This window comes from Corvus cornix, chromosome 3, assembly GCF_000738735.6.
Source record: "Corvus cornix cornix isolate S_Up_H32 chromosome 3, ASM73873v5, whole genome shotgun sequence".
NCBI lineage: Eukaryota > Metazoa > Chordata > Aves > Passeriformes > Corvidae > Corvus > Corvus cornix.
In genome coordinates, this window is record NC_047056.1 from 70,457,258 (window position 1) to 70,483,935 (window position 26,678).

At 39.7% G+C, this 26,678-nt stretch overlaps 2 protein-coding genes across 6 annotated transcripts in view; one reads left to right on the forward strand and one right to left on the reverse strand.

Moving 5' to 3' along the window:
- QRSL1 (glutaminyl-tRNA amidotransferase subunit QRSL1) lies at window positions 1-14,918 on the reverse strand. 2 transcript variants are annotated; one of them, XM_039569221.1, is made up of 11 exons: window positions 14,809-14,918; window positions 14,416-14,575; window positions 13,123-13,221; window positions 12,016-12,112; window positions 10,147-10,323; window positions 7,761-7,936; window positions 7,540-7,652; window positions 5,809-6,001; window positions 5,290-5,407; window positions 1,957-2,162; window positions 1-1,488 (listed from the first exon to the last, which is right to left on the reverse strand). In XM_039569221.1, exons 1-11 carry the CDS (start codon window positions 14,830-14,832, stop codon window positions 1,277-1,279), a joined length of 1,575 nt encoding a protein of 524 aa, XP_039425155.1. In that variant the 5' UTR covers window positions 14,833-14,918; the 3' UTR covers window positions 1-1,276. The 2 variants fall into 2 exon arrangements, with proteins under 2 accessions (XP_039425155.1, XP_039425154.1); XM_039569220.1 differs by having other exon boundaries at window positions 14,416-14,656; window positions 14,809-14,914.
- Window positions 14,556-26,678, forward strand: part of RTN4IP1 (reticulon 4 interacting protein 1) — a 24,462-nt gene continuing 12,339 nt past the window's right edge. Inside the window, exons 1-6 of one of the 4 annotated variants that reach the window (XM_010403355.3) lie at window positions 14,556-14,631; window positions 16,554-16,705; window positions 17,497-17,565; window positions 17,802-17,926; window positions 23,262-23,310; window positions 24,782-24,918. In XM_010403355.3, the coding sequence (XP_010401657.1) occupies window positions 16,580-16,705; window positions 17,497-17,565; window positions 17,802-17,926; window positions 23,262-23,310; window positions 24,782-24,918 (506 nt within the window). In that variant the 5' untranslated portion in view covers window positions 14,556-14,631; window positions 16,554-16,579. Of the gene's footprint in view, window positions 14,632-14,842; window positions 15,352-16,553; window positions 16,706-17,496; window positions 17,566-17,801; window positions 17,927-23,261; window positions 23,311-24,781; window positions 24,919-26,678 lie in introns of those variants that run through there. The other 3 variants (XM_039569224.1, XM_039569222.1, XM_039569223.1) reach the window with 3 other exon arrangements.

Sequence of the window (26,678 nt, forward strand, 5' to 3'; positions counted from 1 at the left end):
CAACTTTTAGAAATAAGCTCTTTCTATTTTACATGGGGGACAATACAGTATATGACAAGATGTAATTCAGGAAGATTCTTTATGTTTCCATAGGAGATTCCACCTCAGTCATTTTCCCCCCTCTATACCTTTTACATCTGTGCTTATACATGCTGTAGACTATGATTGAAAGTGAATCTGATGCAAAAACATCTACAAATTTCATCCTTCGTGTTTTTAACTTTCAAGAAATGCTAACTGCAACATTTGAAACAGGTTAATAGTTGTTTAGTAAGTCTTCCAGTCTACAAGATATGATGGTTTGGAAATTCAGTTCAAATTACTATTGTGTTGAATGACATGAAAGAATAGATGGCGTTACTCCTACAGGGAGTCACACTGATTAAGATCTCTTTCTTAGTAAGTATTTAAGTATTGATTATAAAGAACAGTGATGAAGGAAAAAGAAAATAACTACTCAAGGACTACTACTACACACCTTTCCCCAGAAGATACCTGGAATTCATCATTCTTACATGGATGTAATCTGTATGATTTGTAAATCCAGAGGTTATTTTCACCTCCTGCACAAGTTAGCTAGCAGTAGGGAATATTTCTGGTTTTTTTAAATGAAATAACATTGCCACATCTTGAATTTTGATAAAAAATGGATCTAAATGCAGGTGTGATTTAGCTTTCTCACAATGACCTTAATAAGCATCACGTGTAGATGAGGCATTAGGGATATGACTGAGTGGTGAACTTTACAGTGCTGGGTTGGACTTGATGACCTTAGAAGTCTTTTCTAATCTAAAGGATTCTGTGGTTCTATGTTATTCCCTTGTTTCCTTTTGTATTTAACTCTTGGTGAACAGATCCTTGATACCTTTGTTCCAACAGAGCTTGTCTGGTTGTTGTCATTACAAAGTCTACACTCCATAAGGTAACTAAGCCCTTTGGCAACAACAGAGTTTTCACACAAAAGTTCAGGTAATTAATCGGTCAGATACCTTACACACCCTCTGGGGATGAAAAAATCAGCTTCACAGGCATAAGATACGTAATTTCAACTTGGTGATTTAATATCAGTAAGAAATGGCTCTTAATGACATAAGCATGTTTACTTAATGATTCACTTTGCCTTAATTACACAGTAACAACCTGTCTTGATTCCATCATGAATTACTGCATAACGTCGTCTTAGATCATTACTTCTGCAAAAGACAATTAATGGCAGAAATACATTTTTAGACCATCCCCACCGCTTTCTTACTCTAGCTGACTAGCAAGTCCCATGCTATGAAAAAGAAGCAGATTTCTGATGCTGAAAGACACCATTGTCATGCCTCTTTACTTCTTCTAGTTGAATCATTGGGAATTGTACTTGTTTTTCAAACCATTTGGCCACAGTGAGAAGCTGCTTCTCCTGGAATGAACGTCCGATGAACTGAAGCCCAACTGGCAAGCCTCTCTCTGAAAGAGCTGTAGGAACATTTATGGCTGGCAGTCCTGAAAGAAAAAAAAAATACACATGCAAAGACTTACTATTAACCCTTAGAGTAATTTTTGTATCAATTTCAAGAGAACAAGAAAAAAAATTATGTAGAGAAAAAAGATTAGCTAAAATAATTTGATTCAATGAAATGAATGCTAGATGATCACAAGAAATTATTAGAGAGATTTAAGGAGTCAGCATCCTCTGAAAAAGATAATCAGTTCTCCTTAGAGATTTCTGTCTCTGGAACAGATTCATCTTACCTGCAGCCCACACTCAGCTCCAAGGTGCCCCACTTTAAAATCTAGTCTTACATTTTCAAGGATTTAATAAACTATCCTTATACCTGGTTATCACTGCAAGACTTACACCATGGGGGTGAAATACCTTGATTCTAAAGAGAAGGTTAGACGGCTAAAGGGACCAGACATTTAAAATGACTAGGCAGGGGAAAACATAACTGAATTCCTGTCCCTACTCACCAGCCATGTTTGCAGCCTGTGTCAGGACGTCATCTTGAGCACTGCGGGTCCTGTTGTCTTCTTGGATGAATTCTGTGTACGGTGCTGCATCACTCAGAGTGGTGGGAGTGAGTAAAATATCAACACCACTCCTGAAAACCTTCGCAAAGTCATTGGCAATGAGACGTCTCACCTTCTGTGCCTTGACAAAATACTTCTCATAGTTCCTAGAAAGAAATAGGGACATAAGGGCCTGACACTTTAATTCCCAAAATACAGAACTTTATTTCTTAGTTACTGTGGAAAAGACAAGCCCAGTAATCCTTTTGGACAAAATTTTGACTCACACTGGTACTTGGGTTTTTGATATACCGGAAGCTTAGTCACCACACGTGTTTATGCTCTCATAGCAGTGAAGCTGTCAGAGAAAGAAATGAGGGCATACAGCTGAAGAAAGGTGAAAGGAAAACAAAACCCTAGTTTACAATAATTAACTAAAAATGAAAACAACACTTTTATGACTATTTGGAAAGTAAACTGCGTATTGAATTTCACAGAATCATGGAAAATGCTGAGTTGGAAGGGACACATCAATATCATGGAGTCCAACTCCTGGCCCTGTGCAGGACACCCCAAGAACCACACAATGTGCCTGAGAGCACAACTCAGACTGGCTTGGTGCTGTGACCACTTCCCTGGGGAGTCTGCTTCAGTGCTCAACCACCCCCTGGGTGAAAAGCTGGTATCTAACCTAATTTCACTGTACAGCAGCACAGCAAAATATAGAACTACACAGGTCTGAAAAATAGGAATTAACCATCTAGGATTCAATCCAGCAAGATACTTGAAGCATATGAAAAAGTCCCATCATCTGTGGAGGACTCCAAATGGATTTAAAACTATGTATCTGATTGTAGTATACGTCTCTGTAGAATACTATAAAGACTTTACCCTTTTTTTTCCCCTCATGTAAACATGTGGTCTACGGATTTCTATCTTTACACAAGTCTGAAGCAGAAACACATTAGTCAGCTTCATGTCTATTGTTCCTTTTAATTTCATATGCAGAACTGGTAGATGTGGAATCTTAAATTCAGAGAAGTTCAGTTTCAAAGGTAACTGCCATCTAAACCCTCAGCTATTTGGGAAAGAAAAATTAAAGTGAAAGAAAAATGGAGGGGTGTATTATCAACTGCTAGATGCTAGAGTGTTTATAGATAAAACAACTGAAACTGCCCAAATCCCACTTTGTTAGAGTAATCTAAAGATTTAAGATTCCAAGAATCAGCAATGAAAAGGGTTAAGCTAATAAATTATTTTTTAAGGTTTAAGCAGCAGATTTAAGCTAATAAATTATAATGGGAATTAGACCTTTTCCTACAATCACTTCAGAAATCAACCTAGCTATTAATTTCAGAAAGTCCCTAAATGCCACATCTACATGTCTATTTAATATCTCCAGGGATGGGGAGTTCACCACTTCCCTTGACAGCCAGTTCCAACACTTGACAACCCTTACAGTGAAGACATTTCTCCTAATATCCAATGTAAACCTCATGGTGTGCAACATAAGGCTGTTTCCTCTTCTCGTATCACTTGTTACCTGGGAGAAGAGACCGACTCCTACCTCACCACAAACTCCTTTCAGGTAGTTGTAGGGAGAGTGATAAGGTCCCTCCTTTGCTCCAGGCTAAACAACCCCATCTCCCTCAGCCGCTCCTCATAAGACTGGTGCTCCAGATCCTTCAGCAGCTTCACTGCCCTTCTCTGGACACACTCTGGCACCTCAGTGTCCTTCTTGTTGGGAGTGGCCCAGAATTTGGGACACAGCACTTGCCAGTGCTGAGTGCTGAGGGACAACCATTGCCCTGGTCCTGCTGGCCGCTCTACTGCTGATCCAGGCCAGGATGCCATTGTCCTTCTTGGCCACCTGGGCACAGCTGGCTCATGTTCAGCTGCTGTTGACCAGCACCCCCAGGTCCTTTTCCCCTGGCAGCTTTGGAGCCACTCTGCCCCAGCCTGTGGCACTGCCTGGGGGTTGTTGTGACCCAAGGGCAGGACCCGGCGCTTGGCCTGGTTGAACCTCACACAATTGGCCTCAGCCCATTGATCCAGCCTGTCCAGATCCCTCTGCAGAGCCTTCCTGCCCTCCTGCAAATCAACACTACCGCTCAAATGAGAGTTGTCTGCAAACTTGCCGATCCCCTTGTCCACATTGTCTCTAAAGATGTTAACCAGAACTTTCTGAACAGTCACCTGGTCATTTTAAAGCTTTGAAAAGCAAGATAAAAATAATAAGCTGTAAAAGGCACCATTTGCAGGAGACACAAATGGGTTTTCTCTACTACTTATTCTAAGAATGCTTTCTGAACCCTGCACTCTGTTCTTCAAAAGTAATTTACTGTAGAACAGGAACAGAACTCCCCTGTTCAATCTTGGTGGAAGCCAATTGTGTATTCCTTCACAGAAGAGTTAACTATGTGAATTTTAAAGCAGCCTTAGGAAAGCTGATCTGGACAGTTGTAAGCAGAGGGAGCACACTTGGCAGGAATATCGGCATTCCATAAAAGCTGGTTGTTGCAGACTGACTGACAACATTCCTGTCTCTGAGAGCAATTAGAAGTCACATCTGATGAATACTGTTGCTGACAGAGCTCTTTCAAAGTAAGCACACTACAGAGACTGATTATATGCCTAATATTTTTGTTAGTATCTGAACAAATTCAGACAGAGAAAAACAGCACTTTTACTAACATAAATTAGGACTGGATAAGGATTGAAAACTAAAAACGTACAATTGATCCATGCACCAGCTTCGCTACGTGAGCTGGATAAAACCCTGACTTCTGTAAAGACATCAGTTCAGTATTTCTGCCAGTGCTTCTCTTTCCCTGTACATTGAGGCAGAGAGCTGCAGTTAATTTAATTGCTTTGTCTCTGGCTTTCTCTAAAAGACCTCTCTACAATGTACCAGCAGTTTTTCTATGCAGTTTTAATGACATTAACAGCTGAAGAACTTCTAACACTAGGACAGTAATGACTTCAGTATGATTTCAATGTCATACCATAGGGTAGATTTCTGCCTAATTTAACTAATGGATGCCAATAATGCTCTGGTAGGAGAAAAAAATATCACTAAATTGTTTTACTTATTTAATTTAGGAGGCTTATTGGTAAGACTCAGGGAAAACATTTTCGTTCATTATTAACAGTTCACTAGGTTTTATAGAGCTAAAGCAATAATAAAAATACTAGTGTAAGGGCAATTTCTTTTTCATGTCATGATGAACAATTAATCACCATTTGCTCAAAAATTTGTTACCCTGGCAAAGCTGAATTTCAAGATGTTCTTACTGTTTCAACAAGAAGTAGTTTCCTGACAGAATCCTTCCTCTTACAACATCATTGAAGCCTTCTCGCCGTGTTGCAGCATACATACTTTCTGTGGAGTCCTTCTTGTCAGAACGGTGTCCTGAAAAGAAAAGGCATTTTGGGTATTAACACTTCTTGTAATCCTTAAGATTCAATAACATCAGGTAAGGTTATACATAGTAATACAACAGGTCACTGTTTGCTGCAGTCTGACATGCTACTATTGTGGAAAAAAACCAAAACATATTCCTGTTTTATTGTGGAAACTAACTAAACTAGATTTTGAGCCCAGACACTGATATGCCTAGTACCAAAATTTATTAAAATATGTATCTATTTACACATTTTTATCTGCACAAGGTTTTTTATTATAGTCCACCTTGGAGAAATAACATCAAGCATCCAACCATAAACAAAAACATCTATAAAAACAAACACTTTAACATGGCATCCAGCAGTGTTTCCACTGTCTGAGAAAAAAAGTTTTTTCAAAACCCTTACCATATTCCAGCCCATCAAACCTGGCCATATTTGATGCCACTTCTGCTGTGCACAGCACATGATAGCAGACAATTGAGTAACGAGTATGTGGTAGGCTCACTTCGACCACTTTAGCACCTGCATTCTTGAAGAGGTCAGCAGCCTTTGACCAGAGACCCAGTATTTCACTAGACAGCCCTGGTGCATGATATTCCTTAGTGGAAAAACAAGAAAAGGAGTTATTTTACAGACTGGTTTACTTCTAATAGCAACCAAGACACAAATACTCCTTGCTAAAAATACACTGAAACCATTACCTCACCACTATATGATTTAAAGTACTTATTCAAGCTTTTTGCATCTATTAAATCCTATACAATCAAGGAGTATTAAATTAACAGGATTTAGTCTTCTTAAGAGTATTATGTTCATCTCAGTAGGATCAACATATGTATCACAGATCATGGAATTTCAGCAGTTTCTTCTGAAGAAGTAATTGCCCAGTTATCTCCTTATTTATCTATCAAGACTGTACTGCACTGCTCTGCAGTCATGGGTAGAAATTCTTCAGGTCTGAATCCTAAAAAAACTAGGGCTGCTGCAAGCAGGAAAGATAAAAAGAAATGGCCACACCATATCAGTGGCAACTGGCACACCTCAGTGAAACAAATAAAACCACCCACCAAAGAAGAACTACAATCAAGGGGCTGGGAGAAGACTTCGATTAGCTACATTCCTCTTTCACAGCCAAATTACAGATATTCAATTAAAATTCCCTATTTTTGAAGATACTTGCTTTAGTTCTAACCCACAGCATCAGGGTCATAGTACTGTCTGATTTCTGAGTAGCTATGACGCATGTTCAATGTATGCATGGATCTGTTTCGAATACCCTGCAGCAGGAGAAAAAACTGTCCAAAGGATAGGAATAATTAACCAATATCACCATTTTAGATTTATCAAAATTTAAACAGTATGCAGCTGAGCAATTTTCTAGGCGTGTAATTTTTACATTTCACAGATTGCGAATAATTGGTCAGTGGACATCTCTGCTTATCAAATTAAATCTTTTGGTATGCCAGTTCCATCTTAGGTTCCAATACTGAGAATCCAACCAATAAACATTATTCACATTGTCTCTTTGAAGGCAGAGCCTTTATTAAATTAAAAATAGGCTGAAGTCCCAAACTTTGTTCCTAAATTTCAAGTACTCTTATAGTTACAAACATGATTGAATTGCGTACACCAGATGCCAAATTACAGATGTCTTTCAGTTCTTTTTAGAACTCTGCAAATCACAGCTCCTTATGCCATTCATTTGCCTTTAAAATTCTGCTGTGTATTAACACAGTGCCATTTAGGCAAGTACCTCTAAACTCTGCACAAACCAGTACCAAGCTCACTGCATGGGAAGGCACCAAAAGCAACTTGAGGTTACAGAGGTGACTAATGAAAGAGCAACAGAGAGAACCAAGAACTGAAGTTCCCCATTTCCCCTGAAGTTCCTGACAGTGCTTCCCACCATGATGAGAAAACGTTTTAGATGATGCATTAGTGCATGTGTGCTCCAAACTGCCTGAACAGGCAACAGAGCACACACATACTGCTCTTTTCCAGGAGCTGCTTGCACTGCCTTCACTGTTTCAAATCACAAGAGACTGGGAGGTGGTGGGAAGACACAAGTATTTTTTTGGTTAAGTGTCTTTTATTTGCTCTTCCTGTCCACAACTGTTAACAGGATTTAAGTGTTACCTTTGGAATTCCTATTGAAAGCTTGCTGACATCAGTCAAATTAGGTAGTTCAAACGGCCTAAAGTCATCCTGAATTGTGGTAGAGTCCTTAGGATCATGTCCAGCAAGTGAACCTGAAATATGACACAACATGTGAAGGCCAGGAAAACGTACATTAGTTAGTCAGGATTCAGTTTGTTTAGAGGACATGCTGTAAACGAAGATGTATGACATAGTAATACCTAACAAAACCGCTGCATCATCCACACATCTGGTTAGGATTCCTGGCACATCCATGGAGTTCACTAGAGGAATGAGACCATGGCGAGAGATCAGTCCATATGTTGGCTTTAAACCTACAACACCACAGTGAGCAGCAGGGTTTCGGGTAGATCCTCCTGTGTCTGACCCTAAGGCTCTATGGTTTCAAAAGGATCATCATTAGTAAGATAATTCAGAACATTTTCAAATCATAAGAATGCGTGGCTTTAAGATGCATGGATTTAAAATTCTCTGAATTCTTCCAGACCAGAAGTCATCATCACACAGCCTAAATTACAGTCTGCTCTCTATGGCTATCTTTTTTCTGTTCTCTGATTTTTCTTAGGGTCTCTGAATTAGCCATTAGGAGTCCAGTTCTCTTCACAAAGCAGAGGCAGATAGGTAGAATTCAGAGCATCTGAAAATGGCCCCAAGTATCTTCTTCTGCCTTCTCTGTTGGTCTGTTCCAATACTGTGGACTCCAAATGATACATTTCATGTGATTTAGGGTACAATTTTCAACACTGATGTCTTATTTATTGGATAGCCAATGCACCATGAATCAGCATTTTCCAGTATAAAAATGAAGAGCGACACTTCTTGCCCCTAACAAGAGAGCATACTTTGGAAAGATGTTTTTCCTGTTTCCAAATCTACAAAGACTGATCAGAACTCCCAGTTTACAGTAGCTTAGGTACAATTAAAACACATAGGTGCAATTAAAACACAGTATTTTATTAATAATTATTTTGAAGTTGACTTCCATTTTTTGTTCGCAGGTGAAACCTTGTTCTTTCTAAATTGAAATTTTTATTTCAAAAATTGTATTGAAATGAAACATGCTTTTCTCTTGTTTTTAGTAAGTTTAACTCAAGCAGCATTAAAAAGATACAGCAGTTTTTATTCAAAATCTTTGCCAAAACAAATTTAAACTTCAGAAATAGGTATCATTTTTATCGAAGTGAGTATATGACTGTTCCCATAGGCATTTGTTTCTGACATAGCTGTACCAATTCAATTGACTTTTCTGAAGTGGAATTTTTTTCAAAGTTTTTCTGTTGATGTAAAACATTCTCTATTTTATAGCATTTTTGGACATCCAAATCTCAAATTGAAAATACAAAGTCTGGCAGCATTCCTGGTGCTTGAAAGACACTAATAGGGTGGATATACAATAGGTTATAGGCAATAAAATAGCTGGACAAAAAATCTCCCTGATCTGACAATGTGCTGAGCAGTGCAAAATGGGTGCCCAGGAACATAAGGAAAGGTGCCAGACCCTCTCAGGATCAGCCCATTCTGGCTCAGGATAAAGACCAGCAGTCCTTGGGAATGGCTGCACAGAGTTCAATTTCAACAGTATTAAAATGTTCGGTAGGTTATATCCCAGTAAAGGGTAATTAAGGAAGCTGTAATCAACATTAGCAAGAATATTTTAACAACAAAACAGAAGCTTGTAATGTAGTCTATGGGTAAACAAGGATAGAGTAAGTACAGAGCATTTTTAAAAACCTTCCAATTAAGAGCACAATTGAAATAATCTTCTATAAAACATGCTTCAACATGTAGCTCTAAATTAAATGCAAGGTGTAAAGGTTTGTGATTAGTTTTCTTTTAACAGTCAGAGGGGGAAGATAGTATAGACAACTGATTTGCTAAATAGTGTGTTGCTATTCCATACAGTTAATAATTACTATTAAAAAAACATCCAGCTTGTTTAAATTCCTTTAGGAAAAAACCTCCAACCATAAACACACACTTGCCTAAAAAAAACCCCCAACACTAAAACTGTCTTCTAACTTAAAAAGAGGAAAGTTTGTACATTTGTAGCAAGTACTCAGTACTCTTGTTATATCACGGGTTTGAAAGCTTTTAGGTCCCAAATCTCACGTACTATTACGTAACTATGCTATAAAAACAAAGGAGGGGAGGAAAGATTATCATACTGCTACAAATTAAGGGATCTCTTAATTTGCTGAATTACATTTTCAGTGTGCATTTGTGTTAATGCACCTAGTGAGGAAGAGGATGTGTCACAAACCCCATAAGACTTTTTTAAAGAGATTTTATTCTTGGGAATAAGAATAAAACTGTCACTCCTTTACTGCCATCATGATTTTATTTCACACAGTGCAAAGTGGCCATACCACTGAATAATGATTGAAATGAGTAAATCTAAATTTGCCTGCATGGATTAATTCTGGCTTCATGATATGCCACAAATTAACTAGGGATGCTGAAATAAATTTTTGCATGCCAGTGCCAATAACCCTCCTATTCATACTAGCACATAAGAAAATTATAAAATTAAAACATTCCAACATATTTTGAGACATTTAGGGAAAGACCATTTTAAAAGCCTCTTACGCAAAACACGTGAAAGATGACACAGCAGCCGCGCTGCCTCCTGAGCTCCCTCCTGTTATTACCCAGCTAGACTCTTCGTCTTCAGAATGGGATTTTGGGACAGACTTTTCCTTGTACTGTTTTGAATAACTCCAGGGATTTCTGACTGGTCCAAATACTCCATCCGTACTCCCAGATCTAAGATAGTCAGACAGGACAAATACAGACAGAAGTGACAGATGACACACTGTATTCACCAATTTAATTATTTTAATCCAATTCCTCATCATCCTTGCAAATTCAATTTCAACAGAAGAAGACTGGTGTATGTAAATCCTTATGCAGTCAACTTCTACAACATTACCACTGTAAAATTTATAGTTCTTCATCAGTTTCTGACACAGAACCTGAACTGGTACCCCTTTCTAACTTCTGCTAATGACACTGAAATTAACACAGTCACAAAGACATAAAACTGATTTAAGCTATGTAAAAGTAAAGGAGCACATCTCTTTCAAAACAAAGGTGTTCTGTTTCTCCAGTCCTCCATTTGATGTAAGATCACAGTCTTGAGGAAAAACATGCTGCTAGAGGTGGAGAAAAAGCTCCACAATACCAGGAACAAGCATTTCTCTGAAATGACAAACTCTTATTCACCCTGTAGCCCTCTGCAGAGGCCACACTTCACTGGTTCAGAATGCCAGACTGGCTTCTCAGAAACTGGTTTCAATCAGCTTGTGTCACCTAAGTGTGAGCTGCCACCAGAAGCAAGAGCAGGGGGTACTTTCCTCCTTCCTCAGGACCCCTACGCCATGCTCTCCCTGACTCCAAGGTGCCAGTGTTATCAGCTAAATCATCAAACAGAACAGGCAACTGACAGCAGTTGAAAACCAACCTTATTGAGACATCATTACTTTAGAGCTGGATCCGCCCCCTGATCAAGAGATCATGCAAACGCACAGACCCGAAATGAATGAGAAGCCAGTACTGGGATAAGCCTTTTTAGGAGAATCCTGTGCTTTTATGAACCTGTTGTAATACCATGTAATCAGGTTTCTCCCAAGCTTTTGCCTGCTCTTCCTCTAAGGAATAGCTTTTTTACATGCAAATTACTTTACTCAAAACAATACAGTCAAAGTATTTCCACCCCATCCATGTGAATTTCCAATCAAACCTTGGACTTTGGTTTAAGTAAAATAAAACCAAAACACAGCACTGATTGTTTTTCACAGGTAGTTAAAGTCCCAGAAATTCCCTTCCAGACCTAGCAGTGATGCCCATCCCTAACAGCCCAATGCTGTTCTCTGATACACTTGGCTGCCTTCACTGATTTGCAGAAGAATCAATTTGTAGGAGCATTTTTGAATGTGCTCCTGACAAAAAGTCACCAACAGTAGCTTAGGCAACCTAAAAGTGCTGCTCTCAATTAGCCCGTGTGCAGCAAGTCAGGGAGTACCCATACAAATTACTCCAGTGGCTGACTGGCAGAGGCAGTGACTGCCAGCGAGGGCATGACAATAATTACCTAAGGGCAAAAAGCCATCAGTAAGGAGAGACAAAAAGGCAGCAATTACCTGTGTTGTAACCAATTCTACTAACACACTTAATCTAGAAGAAGGCCACTTGTCCTTGGCCTTCTGCAAAGGCTGGACCGCTTCCTACGTTTCGAGCACAGCAACATCTGAATGCAATGTTCACAAAACTCAGCGTCTGTCTCATTTACACAACACTCTAAATGCTCAGGGAGAAGTTCATGCAGCTCTGTGTACCCTTCCAGTAAGTATTCATTATTGTCTCGCCTCACAGTAACACTAGTTAAGGATTACAGGTAGATGGTGTGTATGCTGTTTTATGTACAATCACACATTAAAAATAATAAATATCACTCACCCCATTGCAAATTCATCTAGGTTTGTTTTACCTAAAAGCACAGCTCCCTGATCCAGTAATTTCTGAACTACTGTAGCATTGTAAGGAGAAATATAACCTGAAAATAATCAGAACAATTAAGAGCAACTGGTGAGATACAAATTATTTTTACAAGTAGCTACTCTGAACATTTTGCAGTTGTCATTACCACTTAGACCTTACATAACCTAGGATGAGAACTATGACAGTGACATGAGACCTCAGGTAGTAAGCAATTCACTTTGTGAATGATGACAGGGGCTTCTCCATTCCCACTTTCATCAGCAACAAGGACATCCCTCCTAATACTCATTGCAATCAATCATAACAGGTCTGAGAATGTGCTTTAAGGAACAGCATCTCAGGTAATATAACAATTTTTACAACAGCGAAGTCATATTTTGTTTCTTCTGCTATTAAAAAAACCATGAGCAGATTAAGGGTCTGCTAATCTACTTCTGCTATCTTCCACAAGGATTAATATAAAGTTTTACTTTGTGCAGAATAAAACAGACATAAGAAACGTTTCCTATTTTTGCTTTTACTATAAAAATATTGTAATGTCTTGGAAACGTTCATGGCATGTTAATAGAAACAATGAGTTTAGGAAATTTAAAAAAAAAGCCTTAAAAGCATTATAGAACGCGTTTGCATATTGGGATTGTTAATGTCTACTCTTCCTACAGCCATATGAAAAAACTATTTAAGTCAACAATTATAAACAGAACAACAACAAAAAAGGACTGTCTTTGGGTTTCACTAGGCAGAACAATACTGACTGCTCTCCTCTAGACCTAAAAGCAATGTGAAGGTAAATGTGAATTTTGGAACCATTTAATTGTAGTATATAGGTTTTTATTATAACTGTTGTTAAATGCATGCAAATATAAATAAAGAGATAATGTCTTAGAAGAAGAAAAAGATCTATCTGTAATACTTGATGAACTTGGCTAGTGAAACTGGATAAATGTATTTCCTCAAGTGACTCCAGCTCATTTTTTGAAAATACTTGGATTTCTGGAAGACTCCACTCCATAAAACCCTCTAAAGAGCAAAAGATCTGATTTCACTTTAAAAGCCTTACTGTACCTTTTAGCATATTTGATGCACACGTTGTCTCAATGCCAGCTGTATTAAAGTTGTCTTTTACTGCAATAGGAATTCCATCTAGAATGCCCAGTGGCTGACCTGCATTAGGAATGACGGTAAGACAACACAGATTAAAGCAAAATGGGTGCCATATATATACATGGTGCTCTCATCAATTACTATTTATTTTACACGTCCCTTTGGGTGGTTTTTGGAAGCAAGATTGCTCTCCACTTGGCATTTGATGGTTGTCTGTTCCATTTTCAAGAACCATCTTCCATTCCAACTCAAGCATTGAGCACTCTGCCCAAACCAGACCCGGCCTCACAGAGCAGAGCTCCAAGCCCTCCAGATGGGCAGCTGCCTTCATCCAGGCTGCCTATCCCAAAGGAGCGCATACCTCTTCCAGTGTGACCACACAGTGCTTATTTCAGCCATAGGTGCTGCTAAATCCACTCTATCACTAGGCTGGGAGCAATAAACTCTGCCTACCTGACATACACAGTACGTATGACCTGAAAAAGTACTGAAGCAGAGAAAATCTTTCCCAAGTGACTGATTATCCATCATCCAAAAAACCTGAACCAACAAACAACCCCACAAAAAAAACCCAAACCAAAAACTAAAAGGCCTACATCAGGAAGCAAAACAACCTGGCTGACAATTTTATTAAGCTGCCAGAGGACAGCAAGTGTCACCCAGGAAGAAAAAGATGTACTCTATTGAGTGAAAATCTACCTTCCCTGCCTTTCTTGAAATGCAAAGGAAAATTAGGATGCCCAGCTTCTAAAATGCTGCAGATAACAGGACTGAAAGCTGTTCTGTTCTCCAATTAATAACTGCAATTAACAAAGCTGCTTTATTTTAATTTGCTTTCTTAATTAAAAACTCAACAGGTTGTGCCAGCTGTTTGTCTATCCCAGTCAGGAGACCTGTGAATGACCACTGCATCTGCCTATTCACGGTACCTGTTGGCTACACATTCCAAATGAACTGCTGATGGAAAGAAGAAGCAGGCACCAAGGAGCAGTGCTGTCCAAAAGGCACAGAGCCTATTTAACCTGCAGTGCCTTGTTTGGTCCAGGTTTTGCCTCAGATTTTTGGACTAAATACTCTCCTGAGTGCCAAGTGTACACCCACGAGCACCCACAGAAACCTCAAGCGTGAGCCTCATCCCCCAGCAGTGAAACAAGCCAAGACAGCTCCTTTAAAAAGCAAAGGTGCTTCGCCTAACACAGACGGTTCCTCCACAGCAGCTTTTTAAGGACTGATATTACTTACAAAGCAACATACCTCTTTTATATCTTTCCTCTGATTCTTCAGCCTGCTTCAAAGCGGTCTCTTCCGCTACGGTAATGTAGGCATTCAGAAACTTGGTGCTTTTGATGCGGGCCAGGCACCGCTGGCAGAGCTCCGTGGGAGTGACTTGTCCTTCCTTCAACGCCGCCGACACCTGAGAGCGCAGCCCGTCTTTCAGGACAGCCGGGTGACAGAGGCCGCGCCGGGGCGGTACGGGGAGAAAGCGCGATCCCCGCTGAGGGAAGAAGCCCACGGGAACGGCTCTCCCGGGCCGCCTCGGGGAGGGGGGACGCGAGGGGACCCCGGTCACCTTGCGAACCGGCCCCGCTCCTCGGCACCCCCACCCCGCTCCTCGTCACCCCCAGCAGGCGCGCAGGCCCCACTCACCTGTCGGAGAGAGGCGCGCAGCATAGCTCCCCCTTCCCACCGCCGCCGCCTCACGCCCACCGAGCGACCACAACCCCAACCCTTCCCCCGGCACGGCGGCCGCGCGCCGCCATCTTGCCGCAACACCCTGCGGCACCATTGGCTGGGCGGCCAAGAAGGCGGCCGCCCATTGGCTGCGGGTGCCGCCCGGGCTGAGCGCTGTGGCGAGCGGGAGCCACCCGGCCCGGTCCCGATCCCGATCCTTACCCCGATCGCCAACCCGCGGCTGGGCCCGGCCCGGCCCGGCCGCCCCGGTCATGCTGTCGTGGGGAGCCGCGAGCGGGCGGGCGCTGCGCTGGGCGAGCGGGCGGGCACCGGCCCGCGGGCTCCGCGCCTCTCCGCGGGCGCGGACCGCCATGCCCAGCTGGGTCATAGACCGGTACGGCAGCAACGAGGTGCTGCGCTTCACCAGGGACATGGTGTTCCCCATCATACATTTCCCGAACGAGGTCATCATTAAGGTTCACGCTGCGAGCCTGAACCCCATCGACCTCAGCATGAGAAGTAAGTGCCGAGCCCGGGCAGCCGCGGCCGGGCTGCCGGGATGGCAGGGGCTGTGCTGGGGCTGCGGCTCCAGTGGCCCCCGGTGCTCCGAGTCGTGCCAGGACACCGTCCTGCCCCGGCACACACCTGTCTCGGCAGTGTCCAGGGGTGCCTCAACACACGTGTTTGCCCGAGCTCTGTGGGAAACCGTAACTTTTCTAAGGGTCTCAGGGAAGAACGATACCAAAAAAATTTTTTTCAAGTTCTTACTTAGGGGAGAACGATACAAAAAGCCACTGACAAAAGTGTGAGTGTGTTGCGAGGGTGAACTGTTAATTGAGTGAATGTGGTGCTGCTCTGTTGACCGAGAGACTTGCCCGGTCAAGGAGCAGCATTCCCCCTAAGTGATGCTGGATTTTCCCATCTCTTTGAGGTGAATGGGGCTGGAGGTCCGAGGTACTAGCAAGTCGGCATAGGCGACCGAAGGCAAACCGTGTCGTTCATGCCCATCGTGAATTGGCATCTGGGAACGTGCTGTCATCCCGCCCAGAAAATCTGTCACTTTCACTGCCCGACTCTTTGTATTTGATACATTTAATTAGATTTTCTTCCCCAGTTACTGGGTTTGAAACACAAAAAGGAAGTTGTGGTAGTAGAATACCTTATACTTCATGTGCAGAAGTGCTTGCATATTAAATCAGATGCAGTAGAATAAGGAAATATATCAGCAGGAAGCCCTCTGATAGATCTGTGATCTGTGGTTTGGGTCTCTAATAAATGAATTTTTAAAAATCCTTGTATATGGTTGGGAGTTTGGTGATGGGACATTTTCCGTCTGAGGATTCCTGTTAAGACACTTTCTAGCACGGTACGGCCCTTAGGCAGAGTTGTCCAAACTCTGGGGATACATGCTCAAATGCAGGTTATTTTTAGGCTGAATACAGTTGTTAGATGGGGAATTCTGAGACTTCACAGCATTTGTCTGTTGCTTGCTGAAGAGACGTCCAGGTTATTCATCTTAGGAGATATGCCTTAATACTTTTTTACATTTGCTCTTTATTTGTAAAATCTGTAAAAGTATAAAATATTGCAGATTTCTTGCATGCTTCAGTTGTAACAGAAATGAGGCACGTTACGTGTAGACAATGCTTTCTAATAGGAATTAGGCAATTAATAAATGAGCACTCAGTGTGATGTGTTGTGGTTGATTCCATGTTTTGTAGGTGGTTATGGTGCAACTGCATTAAATATGAAGCGGGATCCCCTGAAACTGAAAACTGGCGAGACTGAATTTCCTCTAACACTTGGTCGAGATGTCTCTGGTGTTGTTATGGAATGTGGACTGGGTGTGTCTTATTTCAAACCTGGAGATGAGGTGATACCACCAATCTTTTATTTTTTTTCCAAAATGTATAGTTAAAATATACTATAGGATGTTCAGCATTTGTTTTCTTCTTAATTATTTTTTTTAATGCTGTTGCATTCTTAATAAGGCCTATCTGGCAGTAAATTCCTAGAATATTTTCTTCCCTTCATTTTTTCTCTGAAAAGCATGGTCTTTCAGACACTTGCTTCTGCAACTTAATTTCCCCTCTGTGTTTGAGTTTTTGGTCCATTTCAGTGGTGGCAAGAGTGGAATTTGTTTCTAAGTGCATACTCAAAATGCCACTTTGTTTTTAATTGAAGATAGAATTCCAACAAGAAGGGATTTGTTTTTATTTTTCATAAGTAACTTGGAGTAGGAACTTCGGCTTAACCCAAGAAGCACTTCACGGATGCCTAAACAAATACTGATACTGTTTGCTTTCACCTTCATCAGTTGCTTTCACATTTCACCAGTTTTAATACAGCAAATCCTGATTCTGCACCCTCCTTGCCCCTCTAATCTGGGCTCTCCTGGCATGGGAGTAGTTTGGGGGGCTTGAAAAATTATGTCTTATGCACACTGCAATGGTACATTTTATTTACATAGCCCTCCAGTCCTTCATTTAGTCAGTTTTGTGATTTTTTTTTTTTTGTGTAAAGCAAGCTAAAGCTGGTTTCTGATAAATAACGAAGACATTCTGTAAATTGGAAAAAAGGTTTCTTTAATGAAGGAAATTTCTGTGTACGTACAATTGTGCACAGAGTTACAAAAATTGATGGTTGTTTTCTATTTGGTTTTAGGTGTGGGCAGCAATTCCCCCATGGAAACAGGGTACTCTGTCAGAATTCGTGGTAGCTAGTGGAAACGAGGTAAACTTTCAAAACTGTGGCTAACAGACAAAACTCCAAAGTTGTAAAAACTGGCATTTTTCTTCTTCAGTATCTAAGTAACTTTATTTCTTAGTGCTTGTATTGATTTGTACTCCAACTAGTTTTGAAGGTGGCTGAAAATGTGCAATACACGATCTCCAATTCAGTAAAGCGTGCTTAAATATTTCAGTGTCACATGGGAGCTGCTGTGTGACTTAGATATAATTTTATTTCAGGTGTCTTTTAAGCCAAAGTGTCTCAGTCACACAGAAGCTGCTGCCTTACCATATGTTGGTCTCACTGCGTGGTCTGCACTTAACCAAGTGGGAGGACTGAACCAAAGTAACTGTAGTGGGAAAAGGTAAGTAAATAGTTCTGGTGCTAAAACTGAAGTTTTTCATTTTTATATTGATGAGCTGCTTCTATGACACGTCCAGCAGTGATAAGGACTTATACCATGACATTCATAAAGATCAGCTGCCTGAGGATGATGGATTCTGTCTACACAGCTGCCAAGAGAGGCTTCTTTAGAGGAAGGCTCAGATGAGGTCCCTATATAGAGGTAAAAAATGCCCTGAGAAGTTGTGGATGCTGCCACATCCACAAGTGGAAGTGTTTAAGGCCAGGTTGGGTGGAGCTCTGGGCAACCTGGTCTAGTGAAAGGTGTTCCTGTCTACAGCAGGGCATTTAGAACTAGATGATCTTTGAGGTCCTGTCCAACCCAGGCCATTTTATGATTCTGTCATAATCCAGTGTATATCTAGTGTATGGGCTATATAGAGAATTTAAGGATGTTATCTCCAAGAATTTCTAGGGACTTCACCTTTTTAGGACAGCTAGCCAAATGTGATATCCTCTCAGTTATACTGGCAACTCACAAAAGGCCCTCTCAAGGACAGAGGTGTGGTTCACTCACTTCCTGCATGTGTGGGCCATTTGGAACAGACTGGTTTTCCCACTTTTTAGAGAAAAATGAGCAGCTGATGAACTCTTACTTGACCTACAGGCCAGAACTTTGATGAGGTCAGGAATGCAGACAAGAAAAGGAGAATGTGCAAGACGAGCAGCCAATCAAATAGAAAGACTGACTTTGTTTATCAGTCTGTTAATCTGACAATGGCAGATGAAAAATGCACTGAAGGATTGGAGCAAATACCATTTTTCTCCTGATAATTGAAATTTTCAGTTATGTTGACCTTTGGATGTTTGAGTAAATAGATAGCAAGATCTTCAGAATGGAAATAAGGACAAAAGTAAAACTATGGGAGTTGAAAAATAATAGTTAAAGTTACTATGCTGCATCACAGATTTAGGTCATAAAGTAATTATTGGGCAGTAGGAGTCTGGATGCTTGACCTCTTCTTATCTTGACTGATAGTTTGTAATGCAACACATTGCGAAGGATAGTAGATCTATGGAAATTCTTCACCCACATCTTTAGAAGACAATTGAATGAGTGGTTGTTCATCTGTCACAGTGACCTTCATCATGAAAATATTGAGTAATTGTTTATTCTAAAGATAAACAATGTTTTGAGAAAACAAAATTGCGAAATTTAAAGGAGTTTCAAAGAGACATCATTGAAATTAACTTCCAGCTAATAACAAAATTCCTAAGATCACCTTACTTTTTATTTTTCAGTATTTAGGCATTTTATTATCTTAACTTTCACATGCAAATAGAATTAATCTAAAGATACACTGATAAACTAGCCTTGTTTAAAGTGTCTTTCCAAACTACAGGTAAGTGTTCAGATTGTTAATGGTAAAATTCAAACTGCATTTGTAATGTGTCTTTACATTTAATATTTATTTTTATGTTCCAAATAAAATTTTAATTACTCTGTCAGCAAAAAACCTGATTTTAATGTACTTAAAAAATATTATGCTTCCTATCTATAAATTTTGAACTGTAAAACCAGCAGCAAATTACTTATGTGATGGTACCTTTTTTCCCCTGAAAAATTACTTGTAGGAAGGTATTTAAAATGCATGGAAGGGGCTGTGCAAAATTATGTTCCATGAACTCTCAAGTCAATAATTTAAAAATACAAGAATTTATACAGTGTTTCCTAATTTCTTTAGATCATATAAATGGTAAGAAGTTACCTACATATGTGATTTTATGTCAGTCTTTTTGTCTCCTTTAGTTGTATGTAAATAGCTATGTAGAAGGGTGTATATGCATACAAAAAAGTGTCTTATTTTGGCAGAGCAGCCTGTATTCCTTGATGAAAGCTACTTCACTGGTGCTTTATTGCAGTGTTAAGACATCTTGAAAGCAGTGAGATTTTTCTGTTGGTGTGTATTGTTCTCTTTGCCTCTTTTAAGGCGTTAGTGTGAGCTAACCACAAATACTTGCTGTTATTCCAGTGTCTGGCTGTACATTGATCTGACAGATTATCTGCTCCATCTGCACATACTTTCACAGGTTACGTTTTTACAAGTTACCTGAGGTGTGCTCTCATTATTTTGTGAACCCTCCTGCTTCACTGTAATTCCAGTCATTTTTCCATAGCTTTTATTCTATACCACTGTAATTAATGTCAGTATTCTTTTACAAGCTAAAAGTGAATGTTCTTACTATCCAAAATGTTCAAAATGACTCTGTTCTCTGTGGATACCTGGACAGCTTCTCAGATGTGCCACTGACCTGTTTCAGTAGAAAGGGAATATGCTTGTTCAAGACTGGCTTAAATATCTTGCTTTCTGTATTCACAAAATGCAGAATAAAAACAAACCTGACAGTTTGAGAAGTTCTTCAAAGTGCTTACATTGCTATTAAGTAAAAGTCTTTATGTAAATACAGAGGCAATATCTTAGACTTTCATGTATGCTGGGCAGAGTTGCTGGATTCTGTTAATGTAAGCTACCAAATGTACACTCCTGGTTTATATGGTTACAGTGAAAATTTGAATGGTATCATAAGAATATATTTTTTTCACTGTCTGTGTGTTATTTCATCTGTATGTTTTTCATTTGTGTATTTTATCTGTTGAGAAGTACAAATTGGGTGTAGGTTGTAAAACTTCCTGATAGGGTAAACACTGCTTGATCCAGGAATAAATTTCTTGGGGACATTTTGTTGGCATAATCAAATGAAATATAATTTTATATCTAAATAAAGTTGATATATTTAATCAATAAATACATTAATTTTATAACTATATAAAATTGATGCATTTATTCAATTTTTATTTTGCATGTAACTCAGTCACTGAAAATTGTTAATTGTTTATAATCCAGAGAAAATACTAGTCCTTGATCTCTACATCCACTCCCCATCCTCAGTGTGTTCTGGTGGGGGGCACATACAGCCAAAACAGGTCCTGCCAGTCTGATGCTTGTTTCTGACCACACCATAGTTTCAAGCAGGGCCCAGGGAGATGGGCTAAACTTTCAAATCTCATGGTATGCTTATCTGGAGAGAACTGCTCCCTATGATCATTTGAACTGCTGGAGCCCCGTGGGGGCTTGGTGAATATTGTCCCGTTGTCAGAAGGGAGGAAAGCCTGGGGTACGAATGTTCATTTTGTTGTTTTGAAAGAATTGGTTCTCTTGGATCTCTGTCCAGGTCAGAAGATTTGTTAGATTTGTTCCCTAGTGCACATGCTTAGATATTACAGTTTACTACTGAGCTCACCCTTGCAGTGAAAACAAGTAGTTTCTATGATATGTTTTCTCCTGGCTGTGTTTTCCTGAGGCAGTGCAAACAACACTGTTCCTGCTTCGGCACTTGCCACCATCTGTGGTCCTTCAGTACTGTCCTACCAGGTCCTGTACCTTCAAACACTCTCTGACTTACTTGTATGTCTTACTGTTGTCAGTGCTGTAAAAATGCTAATCTGTTGAGAGGCTGCACATGGATCTCCTGTGCAGATGTAGTTTGTCTCCGAAATGAAAAGCTTTCTTGAAGTCATAATGTGTGGAGAGAGTTTTAATAATTGGAAGATGTGGTAGAAAATAGCCCATGTAACATAGGAACGAACTGAATCTGAAAGCATTTCTATGTGAAGAATCTTGAGGGCTTTTATTGAAGGGGAGAATAAAAAAAGTCCTAGCCAAGCTGCTCCCCAAACTGAAAATCTTACCTAAATCCTTTGAGGAAATTGTACATTTTAAGATGACAGCTTTCCCCCAAATATGTGGTAGAAGAAACGCCCTTCAACTAAGGAGTAAAATTGTAAAGGCGGTTTGAAAAGGTTTCTTTGAAAGGATTTCATTTTGACTGTCCTTTTTAAGGATAAAGATGGGCTTAACCCAATATCTTGAGTGTGGTATCCCGGAGCCTTTTCAAGTATACTAAAGTCAAAATATGCATGTTGCTCCGGGCATCTGTCGTTAGAAGCCTGGTTCTGAGGATAAGTACATTTTGGCAGATTTAAAAGCTGCAGGCTTTGTGGTTTCATATTCTTAATCTGAATTTTGCAGCTTGGATCTGTGAAATGGGAGGGAACAGAATCTGATCAGTTACAAAGGAAGAAGCATTTTAAAATGGATAGTGTGACCAAAGCCAAGTCTCTTAAGCTACTTCAAAGAACTTTTGTAAACTGAGACTCCAGATTGTATAGTACAGTTTTGTACTGTAAAAAGCAATTTCCTTCAACATCCTTCACTGTGAGATTTAAAACAGGAATGTCATCAGCTTCTGAAGATTCTGAGATTTTTCTGGCAAACAGAAGCTCTGAGAAACATGATGTTCCCCAATCCTATGCCAGGACTTCATCTTGGATCTTCCTTTTGTCCTAGAATTAGCAAATAGATCCAAAGTTCCAGCACTGTTTGCAACTTGAACTTCAAGGTTGTCTTACTAATTCACTTTCTGATGTTATTTAATAAAGTATTTGGATGAAATTTTTGAACAGTGATTAGTCTTCTAGCAGTAAGGTCCTCACACAAGTAAACTTGTTTTAATTTTTTTGAAATTTAGGGTGATCAGTTAAAATGAACTCTCAATTGCTAATAATTTGGTAATCTACTCCTTCATTTTCTTGCTTGTGTGCCAGTTTCCACAATCTGGCATTTACAGGGTCTTGTTGAGATGTACTGGAAAGAACTAGAAAAATTCTAGTGCTTTTTTTCTAGAGAAAAAGACACCTATCTTAATTTAATAGAAATTAAACTTGTTAATGGTAAGGGTACTTCATTGTATTTTTGTCTTTTAGATAAACATTATGCAATATGGGAAAATTATGTTCCATATGTTCTGTAGTTCGCAATCTCCTTAAATAATGTGATACTAAACTACTTTTTCTCTTAGATAAGGCTGATTTTTGTGATTTTTTTCTTTAGGAGATACGACAGTGGAGTCTGGGAGACAGAAAGGACTTTTAATTGATTTTGTCCCAAACTAAACAATTATGTTTGGGAAAATGAGGACAGGTACAGGGGTTTTGAGGGATATAAATGCTACTACCTGACAGCTCCACTGCCTGCATTTAGTGGAAAGCACATGTGAGGAAGTCTCTTTGGCTGTGCTGAGATAATGCTTTTGGGACAGGACACATGATCAGCAAATGTTAAGTCACATTTTTGGCTATCTGAACAGTTAACAACTCTTGAATAACATTGATTGACAAAACCAATCTTTTGCTAAAAATAATTCAGTGTCAGAGATGTATAAGAAACATTAGAATACATAGTTACTGTAGAATTCATTTAAAGAACTATTAAATATATTTTAATTTTCTCTTACAGAGTATTAATATTAGGAGCTTCAGGAGGAGTTGGTACATTTGCTGTACAGGTAATATAAACCAGCATGCCCAGGACGAATCTTCAAGCATTTCAGTAAGAAAAAAAAAAATAACAGAAGGGAATTGAGAGAAGGAACAGAGAAATAGCAAGCTACTGATCAATCTGCCTGAACGAGCTGATTGATATTTCCAGAAGTAGAGTATTTTCAGATTTATTGCTTTCCATTTATTATGTTGTATTATTTTAAGGTAGGAAGCAGGGACTTTCAAAGGAGTTGTGTGTAAAATCACATTTCACAATTTGGGTGCATGAAATCTCTGAATGGTGTGACTTGAAATATGTAGCCTGTTCTCATTATCTTTCAGTCAGCTCTGTGCTCTAAATATGAACAGAACTTGGCGTATGAGTAGAAAAACTGATGGAGAACGTATCACCTACCACAACTGCTGTAGTTGGTCAAATGATGTGATGAGGCTTTTGTGTGCAGTGGATGTAAAGCACAGAGGCTTAGATTTACTTTCCCTCACTGTCTTTGCTCTGCTGCCCTTTTGTCTGTCTTTGTTCCAGTAGCTCTAAACTTTGGAAAGTCACTATGCTCTTTTGTTGATTCGTTAGTTGTGGAACATACTCTTTCATGCTCTCAGTTAATTTGGGGGTTTTGGTTCTAATTAGTGTCATGCTGAAACATCTTTCTTTCAAGATTATAAAAAATACAGAAGTCGGGTGATTGCATCACTACTTTCCATGTTACTGGGCCATAAGCACAGAGGTTTACAGCAGAATTTTTTGTGGTGTGCTATTTGCCTGGTCAGTAATAAAGCAGGTCAGTAATAAAGTCGGTATGAAAGGCTGACCAGCCACTGACTAGTTACAATTTGTAACTGATCAATCCTGAATAAACTACGTTAATTAATCTGGAATAAAGGTAAAAAGTATTACTGTGAATGAAAAAATGAGATGCCAAAAGAGATAAATAACTAGCAAAAATCCTTTACTTTGCTATAGCTTTTGGAGTAGAAGATAACCTGATACTGACCCTGTGGTAAATCAGAGATGACTTCCTTCTTTTTCTTCTTACTAGTACTTAGCCTATTTGCAGTAATATGAAATACTTAAAGAATGTATTTAATAATATTTAATGGTACCTCTGGTGACAGTTTGGTAGATTGACAACTTGGACAGTACCTCTTGGTGTATGTTTAGCTGGCAGATTCAGATGGCAAACTGAGAGCCTTATTTGTCATGAGGCCTGGTATCTTTCAGTGGCATTAAAAAACCCCCACACTCCTCCTTCACACCAACTCCTTCCCCACAACCACCTTCAATATTGATAAATTCTAGCCATTATTTTGTCTGTGGGATTTGTGACAAATTATCTGGTATTGGAACAGTCTCCCTACTCCCTATTAAAGGTGCTCATTTGTTATATAAATATAATGAGACTTTGGCTTTTTAAGTTGTTCTCAATATTTCACTAAATTTTAATTTTTGGACTTGTTTTTTTTTATACTTGTTTTTAGCTAATGAAGGCCTGGGATGCTCACGTGACAGCAGTTTGCTCTCATGATGCCGGCACACTGGTGAAGAAGCTTGGAGCAGATGATGTGGTTGATTATAAATCTAGAAATCTGGAAGAGCAGCTTAAAACATTACCCTTGTGAGTGTTTGTGTAGCTTAATACTGAGATGAAGGAGTTGGCAGTCAGACCTTCTGCCCTTTGATTGCTTGACTCTGTCAGAACTCCCTCATTTTTTCCCCCCATTTTTAAAGCATTGTTTTGTAAAGCAGATTCACCTTTTTGAATGCAATTTGCAAGTGAGTATGCCCAGCACAGATTTCATTGTAAGACTAAGCCAGTAAATTGAGCTTGTGGAGACAAGCTCACTTGCACGTGCTTCTCTTCAATGACTGTGATATGAACAGTTTTGTAGCTTCCATCCAAGTATCTTGGACAATATACAATGCATGAATAAATTAAAATAAGTCTGTGAAATCCTGAGTGAAGCTGGTAAATATAAAATTGATCTTCTAGAGGGAACAACTATATCATGAAGCAGTGACTTGCCACTGTGCAACTCAACTGCGAGTAAATTTCTGTTCTGTAACATTCGGTACAGCTGCCTCTGATAAACAATCACATTTATCTTGTCACAGCAGCTATGTTTAAACTAGCCTGGGAGTTTTCTCTAGAACAGAAGTATTTTTTGCTTTTGTAATCTTTCCATCTGTTTAAACGTAGTCTGCTGTGACTTGTATTTGAATATGGTATTTACAGTGCTCTTCTTAGCTAGATCGAGCTAACTTTCTGGGAGGGTGAAGAGAAGCTGCTCAATCTGTGGGAGAATTTTATTGGTAACTGTGCTAAGAAGCCATGTGCCTTTTAACTGTATTGCACTTGTCAGCAGGCCTGAGGGCAGTTGCAAGGGTAGTGACACTGTCTGTATGGCAGGATGGACTTTGCAGTCAGTGCTAAATTTGCCTTTGTGCAGCTCAACACTTTAAATGCTAAATACCCATTCTAGCAAGTGACCCTTTTGAAGAGATATCAACAACAGTGTTCTGGGGTGCAGTTTAATGATGCAACTAGGCTGATCAGTCAGATCTACTGAGAGGGATGCTCCTACTTCCCTCCCCTTTTCAGTTGTACTGACTCTTCAGAACCCATAGTCAGCTACCCTTTCCAGGAGCATTAGTTTTCATGATCTTCTCTTGTTGGCAGCTAACTGTTACGTTAACTGAACTTTGAATGTGAAATCACACCTTTGGAAGACAGGCAGGAAAACTGTCATTCCAGAGAGATAAGGACATTTCTATTTAGTTTGCATAAGGTATTTTACCTCATATTTGTAGGTTATTTAGATTAGAGGTATGTGTATATACGTATCAGTTGCAGTCTGGAGATTGCTGAAAATTTACTGATGAAAAGAGAATGAGTTGTGTATTTAACAGAACAGGTGCATAGCTCCCTGTTGCCCAATTCAGCCTTTACAGGCTCACATGCTGGGATAATGAGAAGGAATACTGAAACTGTGGCTTTTTGCTAGAGGCTGCATATACCCATTCCATGGGGAGAAGGTTTTAGATCCTTTGCATTGTTAGGTTCAATGTTAAATAGGTAGATGTGAAGATAAGAGCTGTCAGGAGAGGTAAAAGGGCCCCTCAATAAATAAGGAGGTCAAAAAAACCTTGGAGAAGTGAAGCTGAGAACTGGGTCACAGAAAGGATGCGAGGAAATAAGTGTTAGTAGAATAATTTGTTTACGTAATTTTAGCCACTGGAACTGCCTTTCATGTGAGTACAGCATGTACAAGAGCTGTTCCTAGTTGAGGGCATGAGTCCAGACTCATGTACGTACCATATTGTTCAGAGCTAGACCTCAAGACTGTTCCAGTAGTCTCTGTGGGAGGGCTGAAGAGA